This window comes from Stenella coeruleoalba, assembly GCF_951394435.1.
Source record: "Stenella coeruleoalba genome assembly, chromosome: 4".
Lineage (NCBI taxonomy): Eukaryota > Metazoa > Chordata > Mammalia > Artiodactyla > Delphinidae > Stenella > Stenella coeruleoalba.
The window spans coordinates 137,691,376-137,705,959 of NC_137149.1; the positions used below are offsets into that span (position 1 = coordinate 137,691,376).

General features: G+C 40.2%; 1 protein-coding gene and 1 long non-coding RNA gene across 11 annotated transcripts in view; one reads left to right on the forward strand and one right to left on the reverse strand.

Moving 5' to 3' along the window:
- Window positions 1-14,584, forward strand: part of LOC307185701 — a 133,752-nt gene that overhangs the window by 85,248 nt on the left and 33,920 nt on the right. The gene's annotated exons all lie outside the window — the stretch shown is intronic.
- The window catches only part of GRID2 (glutamate ionotropic receptor delta type subunit 2), a 1,377,005-nt gene that overhangs the window by 21,379 nt on the left and 1,341,042 nt on the right, over window positions 1-14,584 (reverse strand). For 6 of the 7 annotated variants that reach the window (XM_079920112.1, XM_079920110.1, XM_079920111.1 and 3 more), the window contains 2 exons: window positions 13,954-14,194; window positions 8,737-11,259 (listed from right to left, as the gene is read on the reverse strand). In XM_079920112.1, the coding sequence (XP_079776238.1) occupies window positions 10,837-11,259; window positions 13,954-14,194 (664 nt within the window). In that variant the 3' untranslated portion in view covers window positions 8,737-10,836. Of the gene's footprint in view, window positions 1-8,736; window positions 11,260-13,953; window positions 14,195-14,584 lie in introns of those variants that run through there. The other variant, XM_079920116.1, reaches the window with a different exon arrangement.

Genomic DNA, 14,584 nt, shown 5'->3' on the forward strand with positions numbered 1-14,584 from the left:
TTTTTTTTTTTTTTTTGCGGTACGTGGGCCTCTCACTCTTGTGGCCTCTCCCGTTGCGGAGCACAGGCTCCGGACGCGCAGGCTCAGCGGCCATGGCTCACGGGCCCAGCCTCCGGACGCGCAGGCTCCGGACGCGCAGGCTCAGCGGCCATGGCTCACGGGCCCAGCTTCCGGACGCGCAGGCCCCGGACGCGCAGGCCCCGGACGCGCAGGCCCCGCACGCGCAGGCCCCGCACGCGCAGGCCCCGCACGCGCAGGCCCCGCGGCCATGGCTCACGGGCGCTCCGCGGCGTGTGGGATCTTCCCGGACCGGGGCAGGAACCGGTGTCCCCTGTGTTGGCAGGCGGACTCTCAACCACTGCGCCACCCAGGGAAGCCCAGGAATTCTAACAAAGAGGGGAAGGAGACCGGAAAGTTCGCTGACACCATTAGCAGAGATAAAGAGGGTAAGCAGAAGGTTGGGCGGGTTTGCTGGTTTTTGTACAGACTCTGGTGGAGATGCTAATTTTGCAGGGTTTTTCTTGGAATCTGTTTACGTTTTCTAGGCAACTATGCTGCATGCATTATTTATATTCATCTTTTATGAATATTTTATTTACTGCTTGAAATTTCTGTATCAAAAGTGTATCAGCTAGTGAGGACCAGTTGATTTTTATGGAGCCCCGTAGGATACAGAGCCTCTTGCAGCCCTGACCAGAAAATGGCCCCCTCCCTCCCATCTCTCTTTGATCCCAGGAGCAGTCCGTTGTGGTGGAAGGGCATGAGTTTCTGAGTCCGAGAGATGTAGGTTTGAATTCTGGTTGGGTCACTTGCTAATTGTATGTTCTTGGCCAAATTACTTAACTTTGCAGAGTCATAGATTTTGTTCCGTTTGTTTTGTTTTTAAACTGTTCAATTAGCATCTGCAAGAGCAAATTTGCAGAGATATTATGAGAATCGAGTGAAACACGTGTACGGAGCCCAGCCCTGTGCCTCCACGTGGTCGGCATGCCCTCCCTCCCTCCGCATGGGTGCTATGCTTAGGAGAACATAAATATTGGCCCGCAAAGGATAGGAATTGTGGCAGAAATTGGCAACGTAATTTTGAGATGAGCATTGATTAAATTTCCCCGCATTTGAAATAATTCTAGCTGAAGATACATGCCATGTATTTTATTTAGTGTGATTCAGAAAATGTGCCTCTGCAAAACTACCTTGAAATCCTTACACTGTGTAGATGTTTAATATAACCTGTGTACGCCGTATGTGTACGATTTCCTTTTCGAGGAAAGAAAGATTATTGTATACATGTGTGACTGTGTGATTTATGGCTTTAAAAGTGAGACTGGAGCAAGAGTAAATTGCAAAGAATTATATTCTCAAACAATTTGAACAACAGGTTTTACCAGAGTTATTCTAAAGTTGTAAAGGCACATACTACCGATTTCTGGTTTTGTATTTGATAAAAGGCATTTTTTTCCTTAGACTTGGGAAATCACCTTTGACCTCTTAAAGGGGAAGCATTATCGTAACCTCCGTGTTGAGAGAGAGCTAAAGCTGGCAGACAACATCTAGGACAAAACTAGTCTTTTCGATGGCACCTGCTTGCTGAAAGCTCGCCTTTATTTTTTCTTTTAAACACCCAAAAAGGATAAGATTGGTGATGAGTATTTCACACCTAAATTTTTATTCTCTTACAGGTCACTTAACTGTGTTAGCGATGCTTTCTGAACTCTCTTGAAATAGGACTAAAAGCACACAGCAATTATGGGAACCAAGCACGGTTGGTTCCACAAGTATTTGATTTGACTTTCGGTGCCAAGTATACTGGCAGGTGTTTCACAGAGCAGGTGTTTGTAATGTTTGGGCTAATTTTAGTTTGCTCTTTTTATAAGACAAGCCTGTATTTAGAACATTATGTTTGGATTTCTGTTCAGGTATGTCTGCTCCATGGTTGTTCTAGGCAGCCTAAAATGCAAGGGAACTTTGCCCCAGGTCTTTCTCTCTTTAGGACTTTGGAGATATTGGGTCTATGTCAAGCCGCCATTATGGTATTTGAGTCCCTGTCACTGTATCATAGTTTGGTCAATTTTGGGTATTCACTGTGTGGGCAACATGGTGTGTGTCATGTGAGAAAAAGGGATGAAGCTTGTTCTGTAGCATTTCAAAGAACCGATAGGGGGCAAATTTTGACACGATCCAGAGATCAACTGTAAGAAGAATAATCTAACAATTAGGCAGTTAAAATTGTTGAATGCTTCAGTGGGTTGCCTCAGAAAACATCTGAGTTGAGGTCTTGGTCATCTGTCAGTAATGCGTCATTCGGAGGGTGAGGGAAATAATCATCGGAAGTCGAATATGTGAAGAGATCAAAGCAGAGCGCTCTGACTGAAGCCCAGAGGGCCGCATCCCCAGAAATCCTGAGGAAAACCCTGAGGAACCTGGGGAGCACAGGTAAAAAGCCATGGACTCTACATGATGCCTCAGGTGCCCTCCACCTGTTAAGAACCCAGCATTCAAGCTTCACATGAAGGAGAACAAACAGTTCTCAATTCTATGATGTCTTCTACTTCAACCTCCCAGCTTAAGAAAAAATGAAGATTAACAAAAGAAAAAATATATTCTGACTTCAGCGCTTTTTGGTAGATTTTATTCCACTTTTCTCGCATCTAAATTTGAAAAATCAGTCATATTTGATTTTTCTCTTTTATACTCTGTCTTCAGTTAATCATTACATTCTCTTGATTCTTCCTTCAGAATGTATCTACCATCTGCACCGTCCTTCCTTTTTTGGGCTACCACAGAGTTCAGGTCATACCTGAACTATTGCACACGTGTTTTAATTGGTCTCTTTTCTGTTCCACTCCATGAATTACTACCAGCTTAATCTTTTTAAACCACCTCTTTAAGAGCCTGTTTTTCCTTCAGTGAAAATCTTCAGTGGCTCCCCAATGCCCACGATGGAAATCTCCAACATGCCAAGGTCGTGAGCCTCTGTGACCACCAGCTGACGGTTCAGAAGCTGAAATTCCAATGGAGGCGTGGCCGGAAACCGGCACCACATGCCACTCTCCCATAACACTCAAAATGGGGGCTGGGCTTCCCTGGCGGTGCAGTGGTTGAGAGTCCGCCTGCCGATGCAGGGGACACGGGTTCGTGCCCCGGTCCGGGAAGATCCCACGTGCCGCGGAGCGGCTGGGCCCGTGAGCCATGGCCGCTGAGCCTGCGCGTCCGGAGCCTGTGCTCCGCAATGGGAGAGGCCACAACAGTGAGAGGCCCACGTACCGCAAACAAACAAAAAAAGCTTCAGTCAAATGTCAACTTATCAGTGAGGCCTCCCCTACCTACCGTATTTCAAATAGTAAAGCCCCACTTTCACTCTGGCCTTCCTGGTCCTCCTCTGTTTCCCTCTACAGCACTTATCATCTAATAGACGACGTACTTTACTTATTTATCCTTCTTATTGTCTATCTCCTCCAGTTGATTGTAAATGCCATGAGGGCAGGGATTTCTGTCTTGTCTACTCTTGTATCCCCAGCACCTAGAATAGTGTCTTGCACGCAGCAGAACCTCAGCGAACATATGTTGAATACATGAATGAAGGAATGAACCGGATATAGTGTAATCTCTTGAGGCCAGCCTACAGGCTTCCCACAGCCTCACCCGAGCTTTACTTCCTGATACTTCCTGACATGAAACCCACATTCCAGACATCGTGGGCTACTGCTCCTCTGAACATTCTCTCCCGTTCTTGTGCTTTGATTGCACCGTACCCTCCACTTGGAGGCCCTTGTGCATTCTTCTGACCTTTCCTCTATGATTAGGCTAAATTTCTACTTACTCCATGAAACAATGTCAAGCCACGCAGCCTCATTCTTCTTCTCTTCTCATAGACTATTTTCTCGATAGCACTCATTTGACAATTAAATGTACTGTGTATCATAATATTTCATATTCTTGTCTTCTGATGTTACTTAAACCATGAGTCTTGATTCAGCTTTTCAAATGTGTATATTTTGTCTCTCCGGCTTTGGAAGCTGTCTTAGCAAAGTCCGGCTGTAAGTGACAAGAACATGGGCAGAGCTCCAGCCCAGGGGCCCACTCCACCACCCTGATTGACGGGGCCACCAGTAACTCAGCACCCTGGAACCCTTGCTGGCCCAGGAGTGTGCCTTGGCATGCTACTTAGGAAAGCTCTGCCCTAGGTGCCTCGCTCATAGTAGGTGCTCAGGTAGTGCTAGTCAACGGGCTGATTGATCTTGTGTGATTGTTTTGTTCCTTATATTCTCTCTGCAGCCTTACTAAAGTTTATATCTATGTACTAATATTCGTTTTTTAAAAAGAGACACAAAATCATTATTATGGAGTAAGAATTAAAAACGTCATTTAGTGATGATGAACAGGAAAGAATTAAAATATATTCTTTGTTGGTGATTGAGCAGTATTATAGGACTTACCATGTTAACGGGACACACCAAAAGCTTTGGAGACTACACGTGTGAGAGTTACTCAGATGACGGGCAATTATTTTTACCATGACATTTCCATGGAGAAATCAGAGTGAGCAGTAAGTTTTAAGATGCTTAGTTATGCAGAATTGAAATCTGGAAGGCCCAGTTACATGTCTATCTTGCTGCACTGCTTCTTTTTTTTTTTTTTTTTTTTTTTTTGCCTCTCACTGTTGTGGCCTCTCCCCTTGCGGAGCACGGGCTCCGGATGCACAGGCTCAGCGGCCATGGCTCATGGGCCCAGCCGCTCCGCAGCATGTGGGATCTTCCCAGGCCGGGTCACGAACCCACATCCCCTGCTTCGGCAGGCGGACTCTCAACCACTGCGCCACCAGGGAAACCCTGCACTGCTTCTTTTTAATTTTTATTCTTAATATGTTCACTTAGAAAGAAGTATTATATTCATTAAAAACCATTAAGTGTGAATGAAAGTTCTGCATTTGATATCTAATGTCAATTACGTCAATTAGATATATGACGCAGCTCTACTTCATCTAACAACTAATGTTCAAAATGTTTTTTAACATCAGCTATAGAAGTATTTGAGCATATTAAGTATTAATAACTATTTTTAGAATGGAAAAGTCAAACTAGACAGCTGGGCATGTGACACCTTTATTTTCAACTTAATTTTATAGTGCTTTGATTTCTAAAAATAAGTTTTATAGCCAACTTATATAAACAGATATTAATAGAAGGCTAGCATTAACTTGAAGATCAACTTTAATATAATTCTGAAGAGGAATTAAATATCGACTATCAGCTCCTTATTTACCTAGTATGAAATAGCTATAGGTACCCCCTGCCTCATGAAGAGGCTGTGATTCTGAAACATTTTATATCACTTAAATTTTTGCAAATTGAACCTTTTTTTTATTACACATTAGGATAATTCTCAAAGCCCCCCCCATTATGAACCTTTTGTGCAGTGAATAAGCAAATATTTAATTTTTTTAAAATTAAAAATAGCCAGAGATATAGGCTGATTACTAAAATTTTTCAGTAGCACCAATATAAAAATAAAATATAACAACTTTAAAAATTAAAGTTTGCCTCCTACTTATATTTCAAATCTTGTGGCAGGCAAAATATTTATCGAAAGCAGTGTTTTCTGCCCATTCTCTGGTTCTGACATTTTACTGTACTTTGATTTTGTGACATCTGCTTCTCCTTCTAAAGCAGCTGCTATTAAAGCTTAATTAGCTTTTAATTAAGGAAACTTAATGTTGTCTTAAAAAGTTTGTGAATTTTCTATCATATCACAGATAGTTTGAGACTTGGAACATGCTGCCAATTCTGAGGTTGGACTGGATAGAGTTTCTCCGAAAGGAAAAAAGGCCCTCATCCCTCACAAAGGCTAGACTGCTACGTCTATAGCACAACGTAGGTAACATGTGCAGAAGAAACAGCCAGTTTCTCGTCTCCACTAGAAGAAACTCCAGAAATGGGCAAAATCAGTCAAAAGATGACACTTGGTCCTAGATAGGAAAAATTTTCTCAAGTTTGAACAATTTTTGCCTTGTTACTAATATTACATGGAAACAAATGAACACTACTGAAAAAGTAGAAATTAGGAAAAGCCAGGTGAGAAAATGAGAGGCAGCTCATTTGGTCTGTTTCTGTCCCCACGGTAGGCTGAATCATTAGGTGGGGTCGCTGCTCCATGCCTCTATGCAGCTCCATAAAATAGAGCAAAGCCACGTCGTTTCTGTTCTTCTGAAAGCGTGTGTGGGTTGGAAGCTGTCCTCATGGTGAGCAGCCTGTAAAACACTTGACTTTCGTGGGGATCCTAGGTCACATTGTATCCTCCATCTTAAACGATAGGAATGGTAACTAGGAGCCTTATTTGCAATACAAATAAAAGTTTATGAAAGTTGAAGAGTAGCCTGAATAAGACTTACTGTGTTTGGTCCCTTGGAAATAAGGTTTTTGAAACCCTATAGCTCTAACCATCACAACGGCTGAGCCCTGCAGGGATAGAAAATGAGGGAACATGGTTGTGTATCGTTCTGAGGTGGACACCTGAGGGCAGGAGTCACTCTGATGTGGACGCATGCAGGTGTGGATGAGAAGGGGTCAGGTAGCGGTTTGCCTGTGGCTTGGGGTGATTTTCACATTTTTGAAACTTTGGTCTCATGGTCTGGCATTTTGGGAGATTTTCAGGTCTTGTTTGTGGAAGGAATCTGAATCTAGGAAGGTAGACTCAGTCAGCTCATGAGAACTACCAGGATGGATTGGTCCGGTCAGTTGGATTGCCCAGGCCCAAAGAGGATGGTACTGTTTTGGGGTGACTAATTCTGCCACCTCAGAAAGTCTGTAAGGTGGTCTCTGTATCCTGCATGTTGATGAGGGACAAGGAAAGGCCTGGGTGGTAGAACACATGCAGACCCATTCCCAAATGTATGTCTTCATTTATGTGATGTGTAACTGCTTAGCACCGTGGCTTTACATAATAGGTTTTCAGTAAACACTAATAGAACTGAATTAAATCTATCAAATCTAAAAAGCTTTATCTCCTAATTTTTCAATGTCAGGTTAAGTCATTTCCACACAGGGGAGCTCATATATGCTACCTCGTGAGAGGGTGTTTAATAAAATTTGTTGAAATGATTTTATAAAATGTCATAATGGCTAGCCATTTATTAATATCTGACCACAAGGACTGGATAAAGGATTTGTTTTTAGAAATAAAAACACTCTAGAAGGAAGCCCATTTCTAGTGAGCCCACTGTGTTTTATCAATTATGAGATGTGTATTTAAGGTTAAAAACCTATGTTTACCAGGACAAAAGTTATTAGCGCTGCTTTATTTATTATATCCATAATCCAGCATGTGTTCTACCATTCCAAAATTCCGATTATAGAATATTTATAATTTGTTATCCAGTGGTGTGGCTTAGAAGGTATTATGTAGGATAAATGGATTGTCTCATCTTTTTTTTTCTAATTGATGAAGCAAAGTACCATTCAGCAAAGTCTATTTTTTAAAGTATTTATTCAGTTGACAACCAATCCCAAACTGAGAGAGATGAAAAATAACATAATCGAGGAAACAACAAATTGCCTGTAGCTTGCTGTGTATGAGGAAGAAAGACGCTCTTACAGTTTTCTAATGTATGATGAAACCAAAGCTGTGCATAAGTTCTGATGTGGCTGAAAGTGAAAACCAGTTCTCTTAACGATTCACCAGGGGAGTAAATTCGACCTCTAACTGGAATAAACGGTCGTGGACATAAGGGGTTTGTCTTGTTCTGAAATAGCAAGGTTGGTGTAAGTGGTGAGAACCAGGGCAAACAATGGGCTAAAGGAAGGAGCACCAGGCAGAAGCAGGACGGCCTGAATTCTGCCACTAGCTGTGACCTGACGTAGCCTGAGGTGTTCACTTTCCCATCTGTAAAAGGAGCAGTTGAATCAGATGCTCTAACTGGTCCCCCATGAGGAAGGACGGTTCTAGAGATTTGCAGCCTAAACTTGGCGAGAGAGGAGTGGGTGGAGGCATTGTACTTGAGCCATCTCTGCAGTGAATTCGCAACCCATTAGGACCTGCGTGGATGTGACTGAAGCATGGTAGAGTTTAAAAAAGAAGACTCAGTGTTAAGTCTCAGATTGTCAAACATTTGCGCGAGTCACAGCTTCTTAGCATCTTACGTTCTCTTATTTGTAAAATGAGGGAGATGATAGTCTAGATCTCTACACTTCCTCCTATCCAACATTTAAAAATCATTTTAATGGAATTATAGAAAAGCAGAAATTTAATCTAAATTGAATATATTTTCAGATATATATTCACGGAGTGAGTTAAATGCTAGAAGAATTAAATATTGTTCAAATGCAGAAAATAACACTCTATTAGAAATAATCCTGGAGTCAGTTAATTTCCAAATTAATAGATTCAGCATGATGAATATTTTGCCAACAGCAAAGCAATTATTAATACACAATTCTAAGTTTAATAATTACCCTTAATTTTCTTTTTGTAAAATGTAACAAACGCTCATCCTGCTATTATTATAATGGCTGCATTGTTTACATGAAACAGGATAAATCTTTCCCTAAAAAGGAAAACAGACGTATCGTTGGTTCAAACTGTCTCAAATAGCAGAAAGGCAGTCTTTCATCGGTTTAGAACATCACTTGCTACTGTTTTTAGAGAGCCGCTCATCATGGCATCGTTCTGCTAGTAAAACTTAATGTGTTTTATGCTTTAATTAATTCAAGATAAATTTTTAGAAAAAGTCAGTTCTATCTGTGAGAGAGTAAGCATTTTCAAATTGTATAGTTAAGACTTCAATGGTATGAGAGCAAGTTTAGAAAACATTTTTATTAGACAAATTATTTAGACAAATTATACACAGAAAGCTCTGCCACTCGTAACTGAGGCCTCCAAAAAGTGGTTTGTGTATTTGTATAATAGGCAATACATCAAAATAGGCCTATTTTAAATATTGTACATGGTTAACAGTTTGTTGATAGCTAAAATCACTGCAACATCTGGTATGTCCCTATATAGCTTGTTGAAAAGACTTTTTGTCTTAAAATCAGAGTCGTGAATGAGATCATGAATGTTACAAGGGAGAACAAGTTGTGCATGCACTTAGATACTTGTTACCCTGGAAACAAAATGGTTTTTGCATGATAAGAAATTTTTCTGCCTTACACAGTAGACAATATTTGAAGATTTAGTACAAAAACAGTGACAGGACAAGATGCTTCCCAGAACAGAATTAGCATCAAAGTATAATATACCTTAAGAATATACTTTTTAATTTCTCCTAAAGCAAATCACATAGGTTGATTCCTATACCAATCCTAGCCACGGAAAGAATTCGATTAAAATAAGTGTATGGCTGCGTAAAAACACAGGATAAGTTCTTGCTTCCTACTTACCACATTTTAATTTAAGGATTACAAACAAAGTTCATTCTACATTTCCAACAGGTAAGAAGGCTACCTTAAAAAGGGTTGTGCACAGAGAGGCACTGTTTTTGTTGTTATCCTTCTATACACTTGGCACTAATGTAAAAAACACATAACTCCTCCAAATAGAACTGAATAAAAAAAGGGGCTGAAGTTGAGAGCCCAGTATGGTTGCTGTATTTTCTTCTTTAGGGTAATGTATGACAGTAATTAAGGCCACATCAATATTTCTTAAGGGCTCCCATCTCTCCCCAACTACAGCTGTATTGATTGGCTTACTGCTTTGGAAAAGAATTTATTAACCTTCCATGATCTACGTTTAAACTCGTATAGAGCTCCCCGTGCTGTGGTGGACATGGTTCAGCTAATAGCATTTTCCATTTAGATAATTAATTAAAAGTAAAATTATCAAGGTTAGCTTTATACACTGCTGAATAACAAATGCAAAAATCTATTCAAATGAGTTACATCTAGGAACAAATATTAAGTCGCCCCGGATGTTTTAATAACAAAAGTATAAAATATTCTCTGTTGGCAAACAATGCGAGTCAGAATAACATTAAAGCAACCTGCCTTTTCTAACTGAAAAGACCCCCTGCACTATACATAGTTCCTGTATACAACACTTGTGTTTTAAACTAAAGCTTTATTAAATGAATTGCAATAGCAATGGCCTCCTTTGAATATATATACACATTATATAGGTGCATATATATGTATATATGAGATACTAGTTTATTTAACACCGTAGAGGCTGCTGCCGTATGATAAAGTTTACTGTACATAAGAAAACACTTTTCATACTGTACAATCGCATAAAGGTCATATGCACTGTTGCAGTGCAAGAGTAGTTTTAACTGTAGTCTTGACTGGCATATTAATGGCTTGTTTGTAATCCTACAAAATTGCATTCTCATATTATGTGGCCTGAATGGTCTTTAGATTATTCTATAAACACTGCAGGGGTTGCCTTTGGCCCACAGTTAAAGGACACTCAGCAGCAGTGGAGCATGGTATGGATGCAGCAGGAGAATGTAAAAAGACTGACGTTATTGCAATTATACTTTTAAAAATAGAGAAATATTACAGAAGAGGCCTTTATGTAAAATTAATCCTGCATATACTGTTAGTATACTCAGTGCACGTTTCCTATACTTGAAGTACAGTATATGAAAAGCGGACTAATAGGATCCTAGTATACTACCTTCTGGGGGAATCAATTGAGTAATGAAAAAAGTGGAGAGAAATGTCCAGGAAGAAAAGAGAGAAAGAAACAGAGGAGAGAGAAGGTAGAGAGAAAGAACTAGAATTGTTACTAATACTCCTGATTAAAAAAAAAAAATGTTACATCCATGTTAGTCCCACAATATTACAGTCGCTCCTTGCAAAGGGAGTCCTACAAAAGAAACAGTGAAGAGATTTTGTTGGGTGCTCATATGGAGGTGCCTCGGTCTGGATCATTACCCAGATTGAGCCCCAGGGTAGGAGTTGGTTGATAAGGAATAGATGACATTGTTTTTATAGGACTCCTGAAAAAGCCCCCATTAGGTGCCCTGTGCCTAAAAGGGCCAGTTCGGTGCTCAGGCACGTTGCCAAAAGCGAAACCAGAGGCAGCTTTAGCGGACAGTGTACGGCTAAGAGTCTGGATCTGCTCTGGGATAAAGGTTGTTGTGGTAATATGAGTGTTCCTGAAATCACTGATTTGCTCCAGTGCTTGTCGTGTTGGCAAAGTGTCAATGTCCAGAGGGGTCAAGTCAATTGACGAGGTGGAAAACTGTTTATGGGGGCTGTCGTCATCTGTGCACAAGCTATTTACACGTCTATGGAGGTGCTCCAGGTCAATTTCCTTGTCATCCTGGAGATGAAGAAAAAGAAGATAAGGTTCTCATCAGTACTAGCTTCATGGTTAAAAAAAAAAAAAAAAAAAGTAGTTCAGCAAACATGATAGGTAAATGAACTGAACTTTGGGGTTTATTCATTTAACGAATATTTATTGAGCACCTAATATGAGCCAGGCACTGTGCTAGGTTCTGGGGGTACCAATAGGATTCTGAGATAAGGTTATCTATACTTTTCTTGCAATAAAAGTTCTAAAAGGAGCATATGCCACATGCAACTACAAAATATGGGAGAATTAGATGGGTGATTGCCTTCTACAAGAGCAGAGACAGACCCAGGCAAAATTATACACATAGTAAGTATGGTTTTGGCCACGCATCCCTTCCCCACCTCTTCTTTATGCATGCTTCCTCCTTTTTCAGGGTGTCTCATTCCAAGTTGTGTTTTTGTTCCTTTGACTACTTGCTCCTTTCACTACTTGCTCCTAACCTTAACTTTCCATTCTTGGAGATTAAGTGATACAAGATTATCTGATATGCTAGTTCACACTAAAGTGTTAGTGACTGTTAAAGTGTTATTTCTCTTTAGGCTAGAAATATGTGAGATTGTTTACAGAGAGCAACATTCAACACAAGAGAATCAGTTTCTGATTGAGGGACTTCATACACTCAAGCTATCTAGTACCTGAATGAGGCAATACTGTAAGGTCAGCACGAGAGCCTTTAGAGACCCCTTCAAGCCATGACGTGTGAGTGACAGCTTCAGTTTAGGGCCATGTTAATGCTAAATGGCCTCTAAATCAAAGACGCTTTGAGCTACACTAATAGAGTCTTAGTAAGAAGGTGCTTAATGAAGAAAAAGAGTATAACACCTTAGATTTCTGGAGTTGAAACTAATTCGTAAATCCCTTAGGATTTTCACTAGAAGTGAGCATTAAAGCCCAATATTTGAAAAATAAAAGTGGCAGGCAAGAAAATTGTCCTTTTCATCAGTCTTATTTATCACCAAGTTCAATAAATTAAATTTATGAGGATTTAAAAATATCTATTCGTCATAAGAGGAGAAAATATTTGTTCATACGATCTGGATTAGCTGCTATGAATTAGAATGGAGGATGTATTTTTTTCATTGTGCAATTATAGTGCTCCTTAGTGAAAAATATTTTGATGTGCATCACTTTTCTTCCTTCTCCTTTCTCATTTCAAAATCCAATAAAAATATCCATTAATGCAATATTATCACTGAGATGTTAGAGGGTTGAAAGATAAAATTTTATGGTTCCCACAGCAACTATAATATAGTCATCCATCAACAGATATAATAATGCAAAAATTTAATATCATATATAGTAATTCAAATGTAAGGAGCTTGGGGAGTCCTTAATTTCCAGATTTTTGAGAATAGGAAGCCTCGGCTATAATGTTGCATTAATGTGGTCTTTTGCATTGAGTCAATGTCAGTAGAGATACCAGAAGTTTATTCCATTAAAAAAAAACCACTACAATAAAACCTGATTGATTTTTAGTTTATACTCCACTAATTTAGACTGTATGATCACTCAGACAGGCAGGAAGCTAAGATTTCTCTTCGCTAAGCCAAGCTTTTCCTTATCAATGATGCTGATCAATTTTGCATGTAAGGTGGTAGGAAAGGATCCTCAGACAACTTTAGAAAACAATCTGTTTGAAAGAATACATTAGCATGCAATAACTCATATGCAAATGAGAAGTCATTTTTATTTGTGCTGTAAAGCAGATCCTCTCAGGATTTGCTTAGGCATCAGTTAGCCAAGGTCTAGTTACAGAAAGTTCAAAGCTGTTCTTTGAAACTATCTAGAAAGTCAAATCATTCAGCAAATTCAGGTTGTTTTTGTTTCAATCTGTGAAGCTTTAGTGAATATGATTTCATTATATAAAAAATTTTTCACCTTTTTGGTCCAATGGAAATAAGATAAATAAATCAAGTAGTTTATTTTTAACTTCAGATAGTCTCTGATAAACACGCATTTTTTTTTTCTGGATGAAAATAAGGCACAGGGCACTTTAAAAGATACATGTAACTCTGAAATTATTCTTTCAAAGCTCTGGAAAAATGTTAATATGGCCCTGGAGTTAAGCTGACTCGTGAGAAAAGGAGGACTATGGAATTCTAGAAGATTCCACCGTGTGGATTTGTTAAGCCTAGAGCCATTAAAGAGCTATAAAAACATATGATCACTTCCATAGGTCTACATACAGACAGAGGGAAGCAGTCCCTGGGGGTGAAGAGAAAACTCATTATTTTACTGTAACACTGCATTTCTTAGGCCGAATCTCAGAGACACAAGTAATCTACCTATAAGTTAAACAACTATTCGAACTAACGTGATAAGCATCCTTGTGAACTGGTCAAGGGAATCACAGCCCTTAAAAAAATCATGGACTTAAGGTCTATCCTGAGATTTGGGAGAATTTCAAGGCCCATTATGGCTCATGAAATTGTCAAGTCTTTCAAACACGATTGTCTCCTCTTCATGGATCTGGGATGTCTTAAAATGAAAATTGGTACTGGTCTTACCAATTTTTACATTTCACAGATTTACTTTCACTCTTCAAGGAAAGAAGAAACAAAGACCACCCCCAACCCATTATCCCCTTCCCTGTGATTAACCTCTCTGGAAGCACAGCCTACTTGTGGGCTCAACATGGCGCTGAAGCTTTCAGTCAAGTACCTCTTTTGATGGGACCCTGGAGCCTTTCCTCTTGTTCCACCACGTCTCCAGCATGGCTATAAAGCAGGAGAGGACGATCCCCGCAGCCAGGATGCAAAAAACCCCTGCAAAGCTCTTTATGTCCAGGGCACCTCCTTTCTGCTTCGTGTCCACTGAGGAGTACAGGTCACACTGGCCGTTCTTGGGCCACCATTTGTGCTTCAGGATGTCCATGTCACCACTCTGCTGAAGCTCCAGGATCCTTGGGGTAAAGCACACAACCATGTGTTATTACAGACATAGGTATTGCCTCAGTCCACAACATATCCATTAATAACCCTGTCTCTGAAGGACGGTGGATGTCAAGAGGAAATGAATATAGAGATTAGCCTGCAGGTGGAATGCGAGGACACACAGAACATTATTGCAGTGATTCTTTAGACAGACTTGTGCCACGACGCCGTCCTCCCTCCTTTCTTACATCCCTCCCTCCCTGCTTCCCTTTCGTCTTCCCCCACCTCTTCTATTTTTATTTATTTATTTTGTTTCATTCTGTAATCCTAAATATTACCCTCAACCCCGGTTTCCTGCAACGTGATTTTACAATTACATTTCAGAGGCACTGTTTTTATGTGGTTTCAAGCTGCTGCAG